We start from the raw sequence: 17768 nt of genomic DNA on the forward strand, positions 1-17768 counted from the left end.
CCTCTAATTACATAAAACTCCAAACACACAGAGAAGTTGAGGATGTAACACGACAAAGCACGGCGGCCACGGCCCACCTTCCCTAACCCACCTCGCTTTGCCTGACGGCCCACCTGGGAACAAGACATAGGTCATCACTCTACAGCCCTGTCACAAAGAGGCACAAGCGGAAACAATTTTCCCACCTAAACCACTAGCGGCCCCGGGGTCCCGATGGAGGACGCGAGGTCAGGCCGCGGCGCCGTACGTACGGGTTTCCCATGAGGACTTCGGGTGCACAGTACTCGATCGTCCCACAGAACGTGTGAAACAGCCTGCCCTTCTCCAAGTAGGCGGCGGAGCCGAAGTCGATCAGCTTGATGGTGAAGTCCTCCGCAATCACGATGTTCTCATCCTTGATGTCCCGGTGAATGATGCTCTTCGAGCGCAGGTACCCCACCGCCGACACCAGCTGCAATCAGGGGCCACAGGGACTTTTTAAGAAAGCAGTTCAAGTAAAACACACGTTTAAAATAAGGACCAACTTGAAAGCAAGACAAAACAACCAAGAAAAAACACCTCTTGTCTAATTCCTAATGAACTATGGCCGGACAGAACCCTGGACACTGCAGACCCAAAATCCAGCTCAGCGGGGGTGACACAAGTCCAGGCGGGGTGCTCGGGGTGGCCGGCCAGCTACACCCGCCGGCAGCAGCCCCAGTATGGGATTTTTCTTTAAAATTTCATCATTCTCATCATTAGGGAGAGATACTCAGCACATTGTTAAGTATACGACACACTACCGTTGGCTGTGAAACAGGACTTCGTCTGGTGTAACTGACGCTTCGTGCCCTCTCGCTAACACCCCACTTGTCCACCAGCACAAATACGTGATTCTCAGGTGCTCTCTGTGCGCTACGGACAAGGCCTCCCAGCAGACAGTCACTCACCGCTCAACACACAGCGTGACAATCTCGGGAGGAAGGGCAGACCGACCACAAGCAGAAGCTACAAAGACACGTGGTGGGCACTTTAATGAGCGTGGCTTGGGCGCGAAATGGGAGGCGGCCCTAGAGAAAGACTGAGTGCGACACCTGCGGCTCACACGCAAGGACAGTGCCTCGACCAGAGTTCACGCCGCGGTTAGGGTCAGAGCTGAGAGCAGAGGCCACGTCTCCAAACCGCCACCTCAGGGCTCTAGCAGCTTCTCAGAGCACAGCCCCGGGCATCAGCCACACCGGCCCCAACATGCGCGGGACTCTCATCCATGTGCACATAAAGCAATTCCCCTGGAGATGGGCGCAACGGTGTCCACTCTGGAGGGAACAGTGACTGCGGTGAGCTGTCTGCCCCGATCCGGAGAAGCCTACACCACACTTCTGATGACAGAGACGAACAGAAGGAAGCTCTCGGTGAGGTTTAAGGAAGATCAGTAAAATTTCTGACTGCATTCACAATTTGGACAGCAATTACACCAATCAACATAGTGTCTTCATGGACGGAGTCATCGTGGTTACAGACGATTTTATATTTACAAAGGAATACCCTTGAATCAGAGGCTACAGTTACGGGGGGTCAACTGTGCCCAATTCATTAACTTACAACTAGTACCTAAATACATATTTATATGCACGTGCATGCAAACATATGCTGATCTATACGCAGTTCCACACAGCCACGCTTGCGCACAGATGCACACGTGTGCACACTCACACTCACAGGTGTGTGCACGTGCATACACACATGTGCACGCGTGTGTGCCAGGCCCGCTGGGAACGGAAAGCCTGTATTCATCTGAACAGGGAACGTTTCGTGGAGGGTTACTAATCGGCAGCAGATTCATTACAAAGGTCTGAAGAGAACCTGGGCCCAGGCAGCAAAGCCTGTCCTCCCGCAGCCCGTCCGCTGCCCTCGCTGCACAGGAGAGCTGGTCTGTGAGGGCCTGAGGCGCGGGAGCCGAGCCCCGGTCGCCGGCACCCGGCACCGTTCACAGACACACTGGCGTGTGATGGCATTTTCTATAAGCCTGTGAACCCCTACTTACACAAAATAGCTCTTACGTACGTAAATCCAGAGGGCCGTAGACACTCCTGCAAAATTATACAGTATGGGACGCTGTCGTTACAGATCGATGGCCCCGGAATTAACAACTGAGATACAGCAGCATACGGTCTGCTTGCCGTGCACATTTCAGAAACAAATGTTTGCCATGCGTTACAGTAGACGGGTGTATAATCTGGCAACACGGTAAGAGCGAGAGAGGGGACGGTCCGAGCAGAACCACGATGCCTGGAACTTACAGGCAGGTGCCTGAGAGACTTAATATCAGAAATCCAATAACTTCTGGGAACTTATAGCTCTGAGTAAGAAATGTCAACTTATGGAAACTGGCATTAGACATCAAGTCCTCACCAGGAAACAAATGGTGAGCAAATCTGGGAACAGTTCATATCCCCTCTCCAGGTATTTCTCCATTGTCTCCAGGGAGCTAGGAATAGCCTAGGATGAAACCACCACCTTCTCCTAAAACTCAAAACAGGAACGACTGTCTCCTCTCCACCCCACCCCAACCTCTCCGCCTCCCAGGATGCCTTTCGATTTTGCTGATCACTCTCCCACTCCAACAATGGACAAGATCAACACATAAAGAGACATGAAAGAGACCAAAATAAATACTGTGAGACGAGACTGCCAGAATCTCAATCTGCACTGATGACTTCAGTTAGCTGGACAGCCACCATCTATTGAGTATTTACCGTGTGCAGGACACCATGCCACACACAGTACCTCAGAGGCTCCTCTGATTTAACCCCAACAGCCTCCCCTTGTCAGTCCTGTAATGACCCCTGTGCCCAGATTAGCAATGGTTTCCTGCTGGGAGACGAGGGCTCAGATCAGATGCACAGGCCTCAAAGCCTCACCTGACAGCTTTGTTGGCTAAGTTTTGCAACTGGTGTGGATACTGTATGAATAGAAATAAACTTCAGTCATTAAACATACTTCCCTCATCAGTCCAGGATGGTATCTGGCCTCCCACGTGTATCTTAATATATATCTTACTCCATAAAATCCAAAATCTGAAGGCTAGATCCTAGCTCACAGAGAGAAGTCAGTGTGAACCATGCATGTCTGCAGCCTCGGGCCCCATGTCCCAGCCCACAATGCCCCCCAGCATGGCTCTGGCTGGCTCACTTGTCGGAAGATGTAACTCGCCAGGGGCTCATCAAGGCTGGGATGGCGGTCAATGAATGCAAAGAGGTCCAGGCCAGAGCCGTGCTTCTCCATCACGAGCTGAAAGAACGCTTGGTTTTCAAATACACCCAACACCTAGAAAAAGACAAAGTCAGGTCTGGGCCTGCTGACATACCTTCAGAACAACATATTCAACAACTTTTCACGTGAGTGACGTCAGGGCACCACTAAACGGGAAATGGCACTCCACCTTGATGATATTGGCGTGGTCCACCCTGGACAGAATTGCAATCTCTAAAGTAACTTTTCCAAGTTTGGGATCCTCAATCCAACAGTCCTCCAAAACCTTCTCCTTCTTAATAAACTTCACCACCACCTATGAGGAAGACAGAGGGGAGACATAACTGCCAGGGTGCCCCTGGCATCCCATTGAACATGGCGCCCGCTGCTGACTCAGCAGACACAACCCCCACGTGTGCCTGCCCTGAACCCCAGGGACGGGAGAGAAGAACCCCAGGACTGCCCCCCCACCCCCAAACACAGCACGAGGAACAGAGAGGTGCAGTGGCAGCTGGCTGGCAAGGCTGAGGAGGTGGAAGAAGGGCACGGTGGAGGGGCCACGAACTGGGCCAGAGACCTTGAAGCAGGTGCTCCCCATCAACCGTGTCACCCCCATTTCACAACCGAGGACTGGTGCCCTGACAGAGCGAATGAAAGAGGAGGCCTGGGAACTGGAAAACACAGACCAAAGCCGTCACCCCCAACGGCTGGGAGCTAAGGGGAGCCCAGCCAGACCGACGGACACAGGCCAACACAAGAGAAATGCATCGCTGCCTGGGACGACGGGGAGTGTCACAGGGCGGAGACGCCGTGCATCAGGGAGATGAGCACGGTAAGTCACTCAGCAGAGCACTTGCTGTTGGGGACAGCCGGGCACGTGGCCAAGGGGCACATGGTGAGCAGGGCCTGCAGGCCAGGTCTGCCCATGCTTCAGCTGGAGACCCCACAAGATGACCCACGAGCCCCGTCTGATGAGCACATCGTCTGTGGGGGGACGGCCAACACGCGGCGCACACTGTGGATCGGGCGAGCAGGGAAGTGGGGCCCGCCGGAGGGGCAGGGGGCAGTGGGAGGGGAGCACGCACGGGCAGGAGACCCTGCAGGCAGCACGGGGGTGGCAGCGCGGTCGGCCGGCGCAGAGGCAAGAGGGGCAGGGAGCAGCGTCGGCAGCACCCAGTCAGGCCTCACAGTGACCACGAGAAAAAGGTGACGGCTTAGCGCCAGCCATCAGCAATAACAAGTGCTCAAATCCTGAAGATCGTGTGAAGAGACGGCCCCGTGATTCCACAGGCCAGAGGAGACACGTGAGGGAAGGCAAGAGGATGAGGGAAGCAAGGCCGAGATCCTGGCACCCAGGAGCACGGCCTGGTGGTGAGACGCAGAGGCTGCAGCTGGAGGCAGAGTGCCCGCGGCCCGTCCCACTGCAGGGTTCAAGGAGGCGAGAAGGAAGGCTGCTGCCATGTGCTCCAACACACCTACAGGGGGCTTCCGGGGGAAAGTACAGAGCAAGAAAGAAGGAAAAGGATTAACAGAACAAAAGAATAAATTCTCTTAAGGTAAAGAAAGCTTTAAATATTCAGGTCAAAGTCTTACCAAGCATCAAGCAAGAATAAAGAACACACGCACACAGAAATACATCCCGGGGAAATCTCTGAAGTCCAAAGATTAAAAGAATTCAGAAAGAAAAACCATCAGGTTGCTCTTCAAAAGCACGCTAGAGGACACAGAGCCGGGCTCATGCGCTCGGAGAGAAAGCGCGCAGGTCGCCACTAACACGTGGGGGAAGCAAACCAGTCAGAACACGTGTAAGGACACGACATGCGACACCCACACGTCCATCAGTAACCAGTATTCCAGCAAACGAAAACTAGACACAAGAAAGAGAAGAAACCAGATATGGAAATACTGCAGATTTCAGAAACAACGGGCAAGACTCTCTCACCGAAAACCACAAAATATGCTGAGAGAAACGTCAAGATCTAACTAAGCACTTGGAAAGACACCCAGGTCGTGGGTCACCAGAGCCACTTTGTGAACATGGCAGTGTCACTAACTGCCCTGCGGACGGAGACTCCACAACCACGCTCGTCCCCCAATGGTGGCCTCCCCCTCACGGGGCCATGCTCTAACGGGCTGCCTTCCGGAATCATCTGTGGGCCTGGTAACACTGAAGTTGGCATCTCTGTGCTCTGAGACGCAAAAAGATTCATGTGTTTCCTTTTGAACGAAGAGAAGAGACGAGCCCCCAGGCTGCTTCTTCCTCTAGGTCTAGCGGTCTACAGAAACCCCGTAGCCGTCGGGTTCCTGACTCAACCGAGAACGAGACCCACCTCACAGAGATTAGACACAGCAACAGAACCTTAAGAATTAAACCTCTATAAACCCGTGACAGCAGGAACAGCCTGGCCACGGCCTCCGGAAGGCGCCCACTGTGGGCTCAGAAGACGCACCCTGGAGGTGCCCGGTTCAGTAACAGCCCAACCACCCACGGTCAACGCAAAACACCAGAAATATAGCCAAACTGACTTGCAGAAAGTGCAAATGTTTGATGAATAAAGCAGACAATTCTTTGACAAGTCTAGCAAAGACAAGAGAGGGTGGACACAAGAATTCGGGCAGCCGAGGGAACACAAACCACCACAGACGAGCGCCGTATGACTGACACACAGCACGCCGCCGACTCTGCGGGCCTCCTGCGACTTCGACATGAAAAGAAAGGAAGAAAACCGATGCACAAAACAGAAATGAAAAAAAATCCCAAGTAAAAATATTAGCAAACCAAATTCAGCAGTGCATTAACAGAATATTATAACCAAGGGTTTGGTTCTACGGATATAAGTTGATTGGTGTTATTCGTTATATTAATAAAGGAAATGAGACTATGATCATCTCAACAGATGCTAAAAACACATCTGATAGAACTCAACACTCATTCCTCCAGAAAAATTTCAGTGAGCTGAAAATAAAATGAAATACCCCAGCAGAAGGTCTCCATCGAGAACAGAATGGGGGCGCCTGGGGGGCTCAGTCAGGGGAGCATCTGCCTTCGGCTCAGATCATGATCCCAGGGTCCTGGGATCGAGTCCCGCATCAGGCTCCCCACTCAGCAGGGAATCTGCTTCTCCACTTCCTCTGCCCCCCCTCCCTGCTTGTGCTCTCTCTCTCTCCGCCCCCCTTTCAAATAAATAAATAAAATCTTTAATAAAAAAAAAGAACAGGGGCGCCTGGGTGGCACAGCAGTTAAGCATCTGCCTTCGGCTCAGGGTGTGATCCCGGCGTTATGGGATCGAGCCCCACATCAGGCTCTTCTGCTATGAACCTGCTTCTTCCTCTCCCACTCCCCCTGCTTGTGTTCTCTCTCTCGCTGGCTGTCTCTATCTCTGTCGAATAAATACATAAAATCTTAAAAAAAAAAAAAAAAAAAAGAACAGAAAGGAGCTGCAGTGACTGACAGTGACTGGCAGGAGAGCTGTTAGCACCCCTGCTCCTGAACACAGCCCTGCGGGTCCCAGAGGCCGGCAGGCTACAGACCACAGAGAAGGAGAGACGGAGCTGGCTTCCCCGCAGGAGAACAGCCACTCACCTAGGACATCAAAGGACCGACTGAAAACATGTTAGAGCCGAGAAGAGTGGCACAGGCATGTGACGTGTTAATGCCGACACACAGCTGGTAAAGGCCAGCAGTAAGTGGTTAGACCCCTCAGGGGCCGAAGGACCCACATGTGCACGGCCCCCCGGAACTCAGCAGGCAGCACGGGGACACCTGGATAGTGTCACGGTATTTGCAGGGACAAGCAGGACTGTCACCACGTTGATTCCCTCAAATCACAAAATGCTCGATTACAAATACAATCCCAACAGGACTTGGGAGGAGGGCAGCGAGGTCTCAACCTGCCAGTCATCCCCCAACATCAGCCTCTGAGTGAAAGGACATGGTGTGAAGCCCAGCGTGCCCCTGAAGTGGCGAGCAGGACGGCCAGCCCAGACAGCTCTCCAGGGCCAGTCCCCCATGCGGGCTGCACCGTGTGCTCTGTGCTACATGGAGGACTCCTCTGTCACGGCAATCGCGGAGTTTAGATGCAAAGGCACTGAGGCCACGGCTGCATCTGGGTGGGGCCCCAACTACTGAACACGGCCCGAGAGCCACAGTACCTCCTTGTTGGCTTCCTTGTCCACTGCAGTCCAGACGAAGCCAAAGGCCCCACTGCCCAGCGGGCTCAGCGTGCTGTACTTGTGGGAGTATGCACCCTCGCAGGCCGCCAGCCCCTCCAGCTCCACAGCCTTGGGGGGCTCCTCAAACCAGGGTTTGCTTCTGAGCATCTGTGGATGAAATGCAAGGACTGAGAGGCCACACATGACCAAAGGAAAAAAGGGGACAGCAAGCAGACTCATGTCATTGGTCCCCCGTCCCGTACCGCACACCACTGCACCCCGCTCCTCCCATGCCCTGGGGGCTGGGCTGAGAAGTGCTCTCCATGTCTGCCCAAACTGGCACACACACCGAGACCCTACCCTGCTCGTGGGGCAGACTCAGGTTTAAAATCCCACGTGTGGCTTCAGACTTACCCACAAGACCAGCAGGCAGGGTGAAAAAGCCTCAGACGGACCCCCCTCCCATCCCAGAGGAAGCAGAAAGGAAGAGCGAAAGGCCAGGCAGGACCCCTTCCCACACCACGAGTGGGGTACAAGGCAAGAGCTGAGCGCAGAGCCGCACCTCCCCCACGCTGGATCCAGAAAGCTCGCGCATGGAGTGGCTGGAGCTGGGCAGGCTGGCCAGAAGCAGGCGGGTCCGCGTGGCCGAGTCCTGGTGGCTGTGCAGCAGGTCTTTCACGAGCCAGCAGCAGAACAGGGTCGCGGAGCCCTGGAGCTCCACCCGCTTCACCTCAAACTGCACACCTGGAGCGGGAGGTGAGGTCAGCACGATGGCGTCACGGCGGAGGAGGCACATTCCCCAGAGCGCGCACACGCGGACGGGGGGAAAAGCCTGGAAACCTGCATTCAGCGCCACCCCCAACCCCGCTCTGTTCCTGCCCCGGCTGCCAGGAACGCGCGCGGCCTCGACCACGACCACAAACATGGACGCCCGTACAAGGCACACTTTCACACGCCCACAGGCGTGCGTTTGCACAGCCTCCAAGGTATGAGCCAAATAAGTGGGGTTATCCATTGGGGGCATTTACAGGTGACGGTCTGTTCTTTTTGTTGGCATTTTCTAGTATTTCTACAGATAACATATATTACTTGCATAACTTTTTAAAGTTTGGGGGAAAGCCTCAGTAACCAACACCCCGAAATCAGTAGTAAGGACACAACTGGCTAACGTGACATGGATCTGGTAAGAAGTGAAGAAAATACAGAGAAAAGAACCACAAAGATAATCAACTCCAAGGGGCAAGTGAAGGGGCCTGATCCTGACGCCCCTTCTGGAGCAGAATGCACCCGACAGCACAGCAGCCTGAACCCCAGCAGCACACGAGGGGCTGCCCCGGTGACCACAGTGCTTGCAGTGGCCTCCAAGGAGGGACACAGGGGCAGCTGGGACCTCAGGCTGCACTCTTCCTAGGCACGGGCACTTATAACCCTAATTTTCAAGAGATGACCTATCACTACAGAGCCCTAACATCCCTGCCAAAACTATTCGGGGAGGGGGCAGGGGTGGCAGCCCCATCAAACCAGGACAAGGAAGGCCCTGCACCCGGCCACGCCGTGCTCTGGCGGCAGCCTCCCAGGGGGCTCCAGGGCACAGTCGCCAGGCACATACTCAGCTGCGCTCCGTCCCGGTGGTAGCAGCTGCCGGCGTAGGTCCCCTCCTGGATCTCCTGCTGCACGCGGACGGGCCCAGGTGTCACCGGGCTGTCCCCTCTCACAGGCGTGGAGGTGACCTGGAAACTCAGCCTGGGCTCCTCTGATGGGCACACATCTACGGGGCCGGCCCCTGACGTGGGAAGGACGCAGGCTGGGCTCTCTCCGCCACTCACTTCATAGTGTTCTGAGGCCACCAGACCCGTCTCGGAGGGCTCTGCTTGATCGGGCCCCAGACGGCTCTCGTGAAACTGCTGGGCCTCCCCAAGATCAAAGTAAGTGCCGGTCAGGAGCAACAGTTCTCGGTCATCTAGAACATCTGATCTCCGCCCGTGCAGACCACTCATATCTACATCAGAGCCGGCCAGCGAAGCAGACGGTGTCCCCACAAGCTCGGACGCGGTGCAGGAACAGCTGGAAGAAGTTCGATCTGTCCGTTCATTGAAAAAGAGTTCCTTGAGGTTCCAGGAAAATGAATTCCCATCAGCCTCCTGGGCCTGCACGGGGTCCAGGACACCAGGGAGGTCTGTGGCCAGAGCGTAGTAGGCTGAGGAGCTGCCCGCACGGCGGCACCGGCCTCTGCTTCCCGGGTCGCACAAGGACACAGGGGCAGAGCCTTGGGGATGTTCCGCTGGGGCCAGCTCGGTGTAAGAGCCACCCCGGGGTCCCACGAGGCTCAACTTGGACAGTTGCTCCTTAATTAAGCAGGTCTGTAGCTCCTCTCGGTCATTCTCCACCGCCACCCACGGCTCATCCAGGGTAGGCATCGAGAACGGGAGCTGCACTGTCCCGGGGGGGCTTCCTGACTGCGTGCTCTGCTCACCCCCGTATCCAGGACAGGGCATCAGGGGGCCCTCCCCTGCCGGCTGGCCTGTGGCATGGGGCTTGGGCTTGATGGAGTCAGCCCGACGGTTTGAATTGCGGGCATTACTCAAGCTTGTCCACTCCTGATACAGGCCGCACATTTCAGCGTGCCTGCTCCTGTCCTCAGATCCTTCACGGGAAGCAGACATCCGTGTGTCCACTGGGTCAGACCCACTTCCTCCCACGAGGTCCTGTCTGAGGCTCTCTGGGGCTGCAGGTTCCTCCTTCTCCAAGAGAGTACTCAGTTGGTCCTCGGGTGATGACCATTGCTGGGCTGGCGGGCTTCCCTCTGGGATGTCTGGCTGGTCCTCGGGTGATGACCATTCCTGGGCTGGCGGGCTTCCCTCTGGAATGTCTGGCTGGTCCTCGGGTGATGACCGTTCCTGGGCTGGCGGGCTTCCCTCCGGGATGTCTGGCTGGTCCTCGGGTGATGACCATTCCTGGGCTGGCGGGCTTCCCTCCGGGATGTCTCGCTGGTCCTCGGATGATGACCATTCCTGGGCTGGGGTGCTTCCCTCTGGGATGTCTGGCTGGTCCTCAGGTGATGACCATTCCTGGGCTGGGGGGATTCCCTCCGGGATGTCTCGTTGGTCCTCGGGTGATGACCATTCCTGGGCTGGGGGGCTTCCCTCTGGGATGTCTGGCTGGTCCTCGGGTGATGACCATTCCTGGGCTGGGGGGCTTCCCTCTGGAATGTCTCGCTGGTCCTTGGGTGATGACCATTCCTGGGCTGGCGGGCTTCCCTCTGGGATGTCTGGCTGGTCCTCGGGTGATGACCATTCCTGGGCTGGGGGGCTTCCTTCTGGGATGTCTCGCTGGTCCTCGGGTGATGACCATTCCTGGGCTGGGGGGCTTCCCTCTGGGATGTCTTGCTGGTCCTCGGGTGATGACCATTCCTGGGCTGGGGGGCTTCCTTCTGGGATGCTGTCTACCCTGAGAATTATAACATGGATGATGTAGTTACTTATGGGCCACAGAAGAATCAAAAGGAGAGGTCACATGGATCCCCCTCTATTAGAGACAAGTACAAAGCATTTAACACCATAAACTATGACCAATTCACAGATAAATCGTCATTTAGCAATGATCTAGCACAGCTGGATAGCACCGAGCACCCAGGACAATGTGCTCAGGGCTTTGGTCAGCATTCTCATTTCACAGTGAGTGGGTCTCCCTGACACCTGTGCAGCCGGCCTCGGCCTACCCACAAGGTGACTGGGGGAGTACGGAAGAAGAGATCATGTGTTCTGTGCACCATGCAATGGTGACATGTGACTGGCTACAAATGCCATCAGAGGTCACAGCCGATGGGAAGAGGCCAGCACAAGAAGAAGAAGGGGCCACGAGGGCAAGGTCTCATGGGGGGTGGGGGCTAACTGGTTCCTAAGAGCTGGGACACAAGCCTACAAGCGTGCTTAGCATGGAGGCCACTGAGGGAGAGGCCACCTCAGAGCCGAAGGGCAATCGCAGAGCCCAGGCCCCCAGGTGGAGACTCCCTCCCCTGCAGCGGGCCTGGCCGCAGTGGCCCCACACAACAGAGGCGGCTGAGCTCCTGCCTGGGGTCAGCCCCAGGCCTGATGCCAGCCCCGAGACCAACAGAGAGTGGCTGTGCCCAGCCTCGCTGGGGGCGGAGGTACTGGTGACCAGAGGTTTGTGAAGAGGCACGTGGGAGAAGGACCCGACACACGGGCAGGCTCAATGCATGCAGAGGACGGAGCTGTGAGCTGGGCCCTGAGCGGTAGCAGCGGTTTTCTGGAGAAACTGAGGGGTGCGACAAGGGCATGTAGAGGTCAGGCAAAAATCATCTATGTCTCTCACTATACCTCTCTAACTCCATCCATTCACCCCACGCCACGCCAGCAAATGACCAGCCCTGTACCAGCCCCCAGGGGACAACACGTCCTCTGCATGGTGGGAAGATGAGGCAGAAAGCTCTCACTCCCCTTTCTAAGCAGTACAGCCACCCCCTCAGAGGTGGGCACGTGGGGTCAGGCCCCAGGGCAGGGTAAGACAATGCCTTCAATGTGGGCGTGTGGGGTCAGGCCAAGGGCGACACTGCCCCCGCATCCCATTCCCACATCTCCCCAGCAGCTAGGTGTCGCAGTGTCACTAAATTCTGGCCACGGTAAAGAGAAGAAGCGATAAGTAGGCTTCTGGGAAAGACTTTGAGTACACGGGAGGGTCCTCTCCTCCCACCTCCTCCCTTCTACTCAACTGCCCAAGCAGAGGCGCCATGGGGACCTGAGACCCCCACCAGCTTGTCTCAGGGGCACTTCACTCAAGGTCACAACACCTGACCTACAGTCTAACAATCCATTTGGCTTCATTACCAACTGGCTACAAACAGTAAGGCTCGTGGGAGAACCGGGGAAGAACCAGGAGCCAGCACTACCCCAGTCCCCTAGACACAAGACACTCCCTACGTCCTGCTTCTGACCTGCCTTCCCACCTCCCGGTCTCACTAGGTTTACTGAGGCAGCTCACCTGCTGCTAAAGAACGCGTCTCAGAGATGAGCCTTCCAGTCTTCTGCGATGTCAGCTGAGTGAGTGATGAGTAAGTGAGTGAGTGAGAGAGTGAATGAGGGAGCAAGTGAGGGAATGAGCATGGGACTGAAAGAATGAATGAGGGAGGGAGGGAGTGAAGGAATAAGCAAAAGAACGAGTACATGAGTGAGTGAGTGATCCCGTGAGTGAACATGCGAGTGTGACTGAATGAGGGAGTGAATGAAGGAGCGAGGGAGTGAATGAACGCGGGAGCGACTGCGTGCGTGACGGGGGAGCCCCAGCACCGGGGCCTCTGACAGACACAGGAGCCGGTGCGAGAACTTGAGCCTCTCCCCATCGGAGAGGAAGGGGGAATCCGCTCATCTGGTGGGACTTCCTGTTGCACAACCTCGTCCCAGCAAGTACACCACAGGGCACGGAGCGCAGCACACAGGAGCCCCCACCAGGACCCCCAGCCCCACGCCTTGCAGCAGTGAGCACCCTGGGGGCAGGGGGCAGGACCCCCCTCCTCCGCAGACGGGCACGCAGCACAGAGCTCACGCCATGGGGAAGGAGCAGCAAGCCAGGGAGTCTACGCGAATGGCGGGAAAGCACCGTAACGCCTGTCAGCGGGCAAACATCCACGTAAAGCCGTAAGCCACACGCTGGACAGGAGGTGACGCACACACATTCAGGACAGCGCGCACGGTGTGATCCTACGTGTGCTACAGGAGCAAAAGCAGCTGCCCACGAGCGCACACGGACGTGCAGGATGCACCCTTCGATTTGGGGGGCAGGGGAGCAGGGACACGGTCGGGCAGGGCACCACGGCTGGCGGGGGCAGAGGGAGCCAGGCGGGGGCAGAGGGAGCCAGGCTCGGGACTTTCACTTTTTACCATCACTCTGCTGTACTTAAAAAAACCACATATCCAGGTATTGTATATTTTTTAAATAATTTCAAGGAAACTGAAAAACATAACAATGTGGATAAATCTCACAAACAAAACAATGAGCAAAAGGAACCAGAAATAAGGAACCGCCTACGTCAAGTTCAAGGACAGGTACCTCTGACCTCCATCCTACCCCAGGACAGCGAGGGCACGAGTAAAAAGGACCATGGGTGGCAGGTTAGTGTGAGCTGGGCATCAGAGATTTTTAAAAAAGAAAACTAGTTGAAAACCACCAAAATGCTGCGTACGACGGGCTACGATACCCAACCAGGGATAAGCAATGAGTTTCTATTCCTGCTCACCTACACTTTCCATATTTTCTAACGTGAGCTTGCTCCACTCTCGACAGAATGCTTTGTGATTCAAAAATACACAAAGAGAACAGATAGAAATGATTTTTAAAATGAGAACATTAGGCTTCTGTCGGTTTCGGGAACCTACCTACACATTTCCTCATCCACGGACTGGTACCGTCTCCAGGCGGCTGCCGCGCACCACGCCAAGGAATGTAGGAGACGCGGCGCCCAGTGGCGTTCAATAGCTGTGAGCTGCGAGCGCCACCACTAGGGGCTCCTTCGCTGCCCCCTGCCAGCCTTTAGCTTCAGCACCCCATGCCTCCCACAGAGGACTTACCCTGGGGTGGGCAGACCCAGGAGGGAAGAAGGGAGGTGGCCTCCAGCGTCTGCTTGGGCCTGTGTCCTGGCGAAGTCTTCTTGGCTTCCCACTGGCTCTAGGGTCTCCCCTCGTGGCAAAACGTGGTCTCCAACAAGTGCGCTGTTAGCCCTTGGATCTAGCGGCAACAGAAGAGACTGTTCCCATCCGTAGCGCACAAGCTGAACAAGTCTCCTCTCCTACCCGTGACTCGTGAGCCATGGGGGCCCCCCCGACCTGACCTTAGAAACTCCGGCAAGCCCATGTCCACGGCGTGTTCCAGACCAACTGCCTCTCACCACCCTGCAGTGAGCTGTCGGGCCGGTGGCCCCTGGTCCCCCTGCTGCCGTGTCCTGGGCCCTGCCCTCGGCCAGCAGCATCCCACCAACACCAGAGCTGGAGCAGTCCCTTCGTCTGCCATGAGCTCCAGGTAAAAACCACAATCCCTGCCGTGACTCCCACGGGCCTGGACCTGGCTCCTGCTGCTCTCCCCAGGGGCCTCTGGAGCAGAGCCCTCTGGTCTCCCTGTCACACCTGGAACTCCTCCCTATCCCTGGAATGCCACTCCTGCCTGCCCTGGTGCTTCACTAAAAGTCACCTTCCCAAGGGGCCCTCCCAGGCCCTCCCACATCCTCCCCCTGCTCTGCTCTTCCTCCTGAGAGCTGGTCACCTACACTTCCAGCCCATCCCTGTGTGTCTCGGGGTCCTGGAACGGGCCCATGTTCGGCTCTCTCCTCAGCGGAGAGTCAGCTTGTTTCTCTGCCCCTCCCCCAGCTCGTGCACGTGCACTCTCTCTCTAATAAATAAAATTTTGGGGGAAATAATTAATTAATTAAACGAAATGAAATGTTGCAATCTAACCTCTAATGCCCCAAAAGCAACCCATGGAGCATGGCCACCCTCCCAGCCTCGGGTGTGGGGCCCGGTGCCGAACAAATCTCCCACAGAACCCAGGAAACTGAGCACTGCCCAGTTACAGATCAGACCCCGCATGGCCCCGCTTCCCCCTCGGGGACTGTGTTACACCCACGTGTGTGTTCATTCAAACAGAAAATCCATCCTGCAGTGACAGCATGTAAGCCACATGTTCCAAGGGTGCCCTGAGCCTGCCCCGTGCGGTGGCATCCCAGCAGCACCACCCTCCAACAGGGCCACGGGAGAGCACCCTGGAGACAGGCAATCGCCTGGTGCACCCAGTGGCCCTGTTTCACTTCCTGCGGCCCCTCCCACGGGGACCGCACCCGGTCAGCCTGGCTGGGCGTGCAGCAAGGGCACGGCCCAGGGAGTGGGCGCTGGCAGAGAGGGGCCCCACAAGCTGGGAGCGCTCCCGAGGCAGAACCAGGGAGCAGCTCCTCCTGGTTCCTTATCCATGGAAACGTGAGCACCAAGGGGGCTACCAGGAGGCCCCAGTGCCTTCCCAGGAGCACAGGCACGGGGTCTGCAGTCCTATGCTCCCAGGTGCCCCAAAGCCACAGTGGGACCCTTCAGGGCAGGAGCCATCTGCCCACACTGTCCCCTACGATGTTCACGTCGTGGGGACTTGAAGCACCATGAAAGGCTAAATTAAAAGTACAGGGGCTAGCAAATATGGCTAGGACCACTTAACTCAGGGGTCACTCTGATGGTTACGTACAGCTACACAGGTCTACCATGCAAAGACTGCCCATAAGCGATTTCTGTCCTAGATCCGGTACATGGTGACGAGAAATCCCCCAGGACCCTCTCTATGCTCACATATGTGTCCCATCCCCTGGGAACACGAAGGTCCACAAGGGACAGAGGACATCCGACTCACGGCAGCCCAGCAGCGACTCGCTTCCGTTCTCCACCCGCCCAGCACACCCGTGTCCTGAGCCCTCCCCACCTCCCTTGGAGGCATGGAACTGTGCCCCTGCGGGCGGGGGCTGGGCTTACCCGTGGCTGTGCCGGCCAGGTTCCAGCCCTGCTGGAGGCCCACACTTGTTTTCCCAGGCCCACTCTGGTTGCCAATATCCAAGCAGTCAGCCAGGTCAGGCAGCGGTAAAGAACTGTCACACGCAAGGCCCATGTAGTGGTAGAAGCCGGGAATCAGGAAAGTGATATTCTAGAAAACAAAGTGACATTTCAGAACCTGGACCACAGGACGGTCCACCCATCTAATATGGGGAGAGAATAAAAACAACATGAGCAAGTCTCTGGACAAGGTTCGGAAAGACTCCAGGTTGTATTCCTTTTCACCACAAACCCCCTTTGACACCCAACATGGAATTCATGATTTTTTCCTCCTTTTCTTATGAAAAAGACAAAATCAACAACTCTGAAGCTAGTTACACCAGCACCTCTGTGTCTTCCAAGCAGATGTCAGGCCTTTGCCCCATGTTGCCCTGACGCCTGAAAGCCACATTTGCAAACTCCACCTTACGTGGCTCGCAGGGAGTGACAGGAGCCCAGCATAAGGACAAAAGGACCTTGGGTGCATGAAATTGGCCCCTGGGGTCCAGCAGGTGCCTTCGTTGTGCTGGCTATGGCCTCAGCACTAGGGTCCCAGGCTCAAAGCTGCAAGGACACAGGCTTTCTCTGAACCCACATCAACGCCTACTCCCAGACGGGTGCCCACAGCCGTGTGAATCCGGAACAGTCTAACCTCAGAGGCAGGGTGCCTCCACCCCACACACACTCCCTAAAAGGACCAAATGCCCTCAATATTCCTGCAGGAATCACCTGTCCAAATATCATACTAAGTGCGTTTTCATTAACTTCAATCAAACGGAGTTTGTCTTCAGTTAACTAAATTCTAGCTTACTTGCTCCTTAACATTCCTTTTTTTTTTTTTTAAGATTTTATTTATTTGAGGGAGAGAGAGCGCACGAGGGGGGGAAGGGTCAAAGGGAGAAGCAGACTCCTTGCTGAGCAGGGAGCCCGATGCGGGACTCGATCCTGGGACTCCAGGATCATGACCTGAGCCAAAGGCAGTCGCTTAACCAACTGAGCCACCCAGGCGCCCCATGCTCCTTAACATTTCTATTAGAAGACACAGAGGGACCCATTTTTGGAGCCTCAAAAGAGGTTAAACCTCTGGCTGACTGTCACTGGGTCTGGGGTCAGCCCCACTGAGAATGACAAGAGGGGACTCCTTCCCACCGTTTGTAGAACTCCTGGAGAACAAGGTCTTCAGGGAAAGGCTGCAGCCTTCAAGGCTCCAGGCCAGCCAAGCGCACGGACACTGGGACCACCGGACATCATAATCAATGCACCACTCAGCAGCCTCTCCTTCCCCTGTGACCCTCCTGCCATTGAGCAGGGGGCCTGTGTCCCTGTCCCAGGACCCAGGAGGACTCTGGGACCATCTGAGGAAGAGCATGCCACAGCTGCCTGAGATGCTCACCTGCCCTTGGAGCTCAGCCATCAAGTGACACCAGCCTCAGCCACCGTCCCAGCCAGCCAGACACATGAGCAGACACGCCTTGGGAGGATGCCAGCCCCAGCTGATTCTACATGGAGCAGAATGAGCCATCCTGCTAAGCTCGGCCCAAACGGCCAGTTTGTGATCTAAATACAAGATGATCATGTCCGAGGCCCCAAGCTTCTGGTGGTCTGCAGCAACAGACACAGCTCAGCACAGTGCCAGATGAAAACGGGGCAGTGGGCATCCCTGACAGGCCTGGCTCTCACTGTGCAGAGACCTCCACCCCGTGTGCAAGAAACTCAGAGAAAGCTCGAGCCAAGGAAGACGTTTATAGAGACACCTTCCTCTGACCCTGACCGCACAACAGGCCGCCCAGGATGGCGCCCAGGGCAGAGGAGGTA

At 56.1% G+C, this 17768-nt stretch overlaps 1 protein-coding gene across 4 annotated transcripts in view; it reads right to left on the reverse strand.

Moving 5' to 3' along the window:
- PASK (PAS domain containing serine/threonine kinase) overlaps positions 1-17768 on the reverse strand; it is a 38158-nt gene that overhangs the window by 4456 nt on the left and 15934 nt on the right. For all 4 annotated transcript variants that reach the window (XM_048213905.2, XM_048213906.2, XM_057306219.1 and 1 more), the window contains exons 8-15: positions 15897-16065; positions 13965-14121; positions 8993-10830; positions 7946-8127; positions 7384-7551; positions 3422-3547; positions 3172-3306; positions 252-451 (exon numbers count right to left, since the gene is read on the reverse strand). In XM_048213905.2, the coding sequence (XP_048069862.2) occupies positions 252-451; positions 3172-3306; positions 3422-3547; positions 7384-7551; positions 7946-8127; positions 8993-10830; positions 13965-14121; positions 15897-16065 (2975 nt within the window). The remainder of the gene's footprint in view (positions 1-251; positions 452-3171; positions 3307-3421; positions 3548-7383; positions 7552-7945; positions 8128-8992; positions 10831-13964; positions 14122-15896; positions 16066-17768) is intronic.

Source organism: Ursus arctos, unplaced genomic scaffold, assembly GCF_023065955.2.
Source record: "Ursus arctos isolate Adak ecotype North America unplaced genomic scaffold, UrsArc2.0 scaffold_1, whole genome shotgun sequence".
NCBI classification, from domain to species: Eukaryota; Metazoa; Chordata; class Mammalia; order Carnivora; family Ursidae; genus Ursus; species Ursus arctos.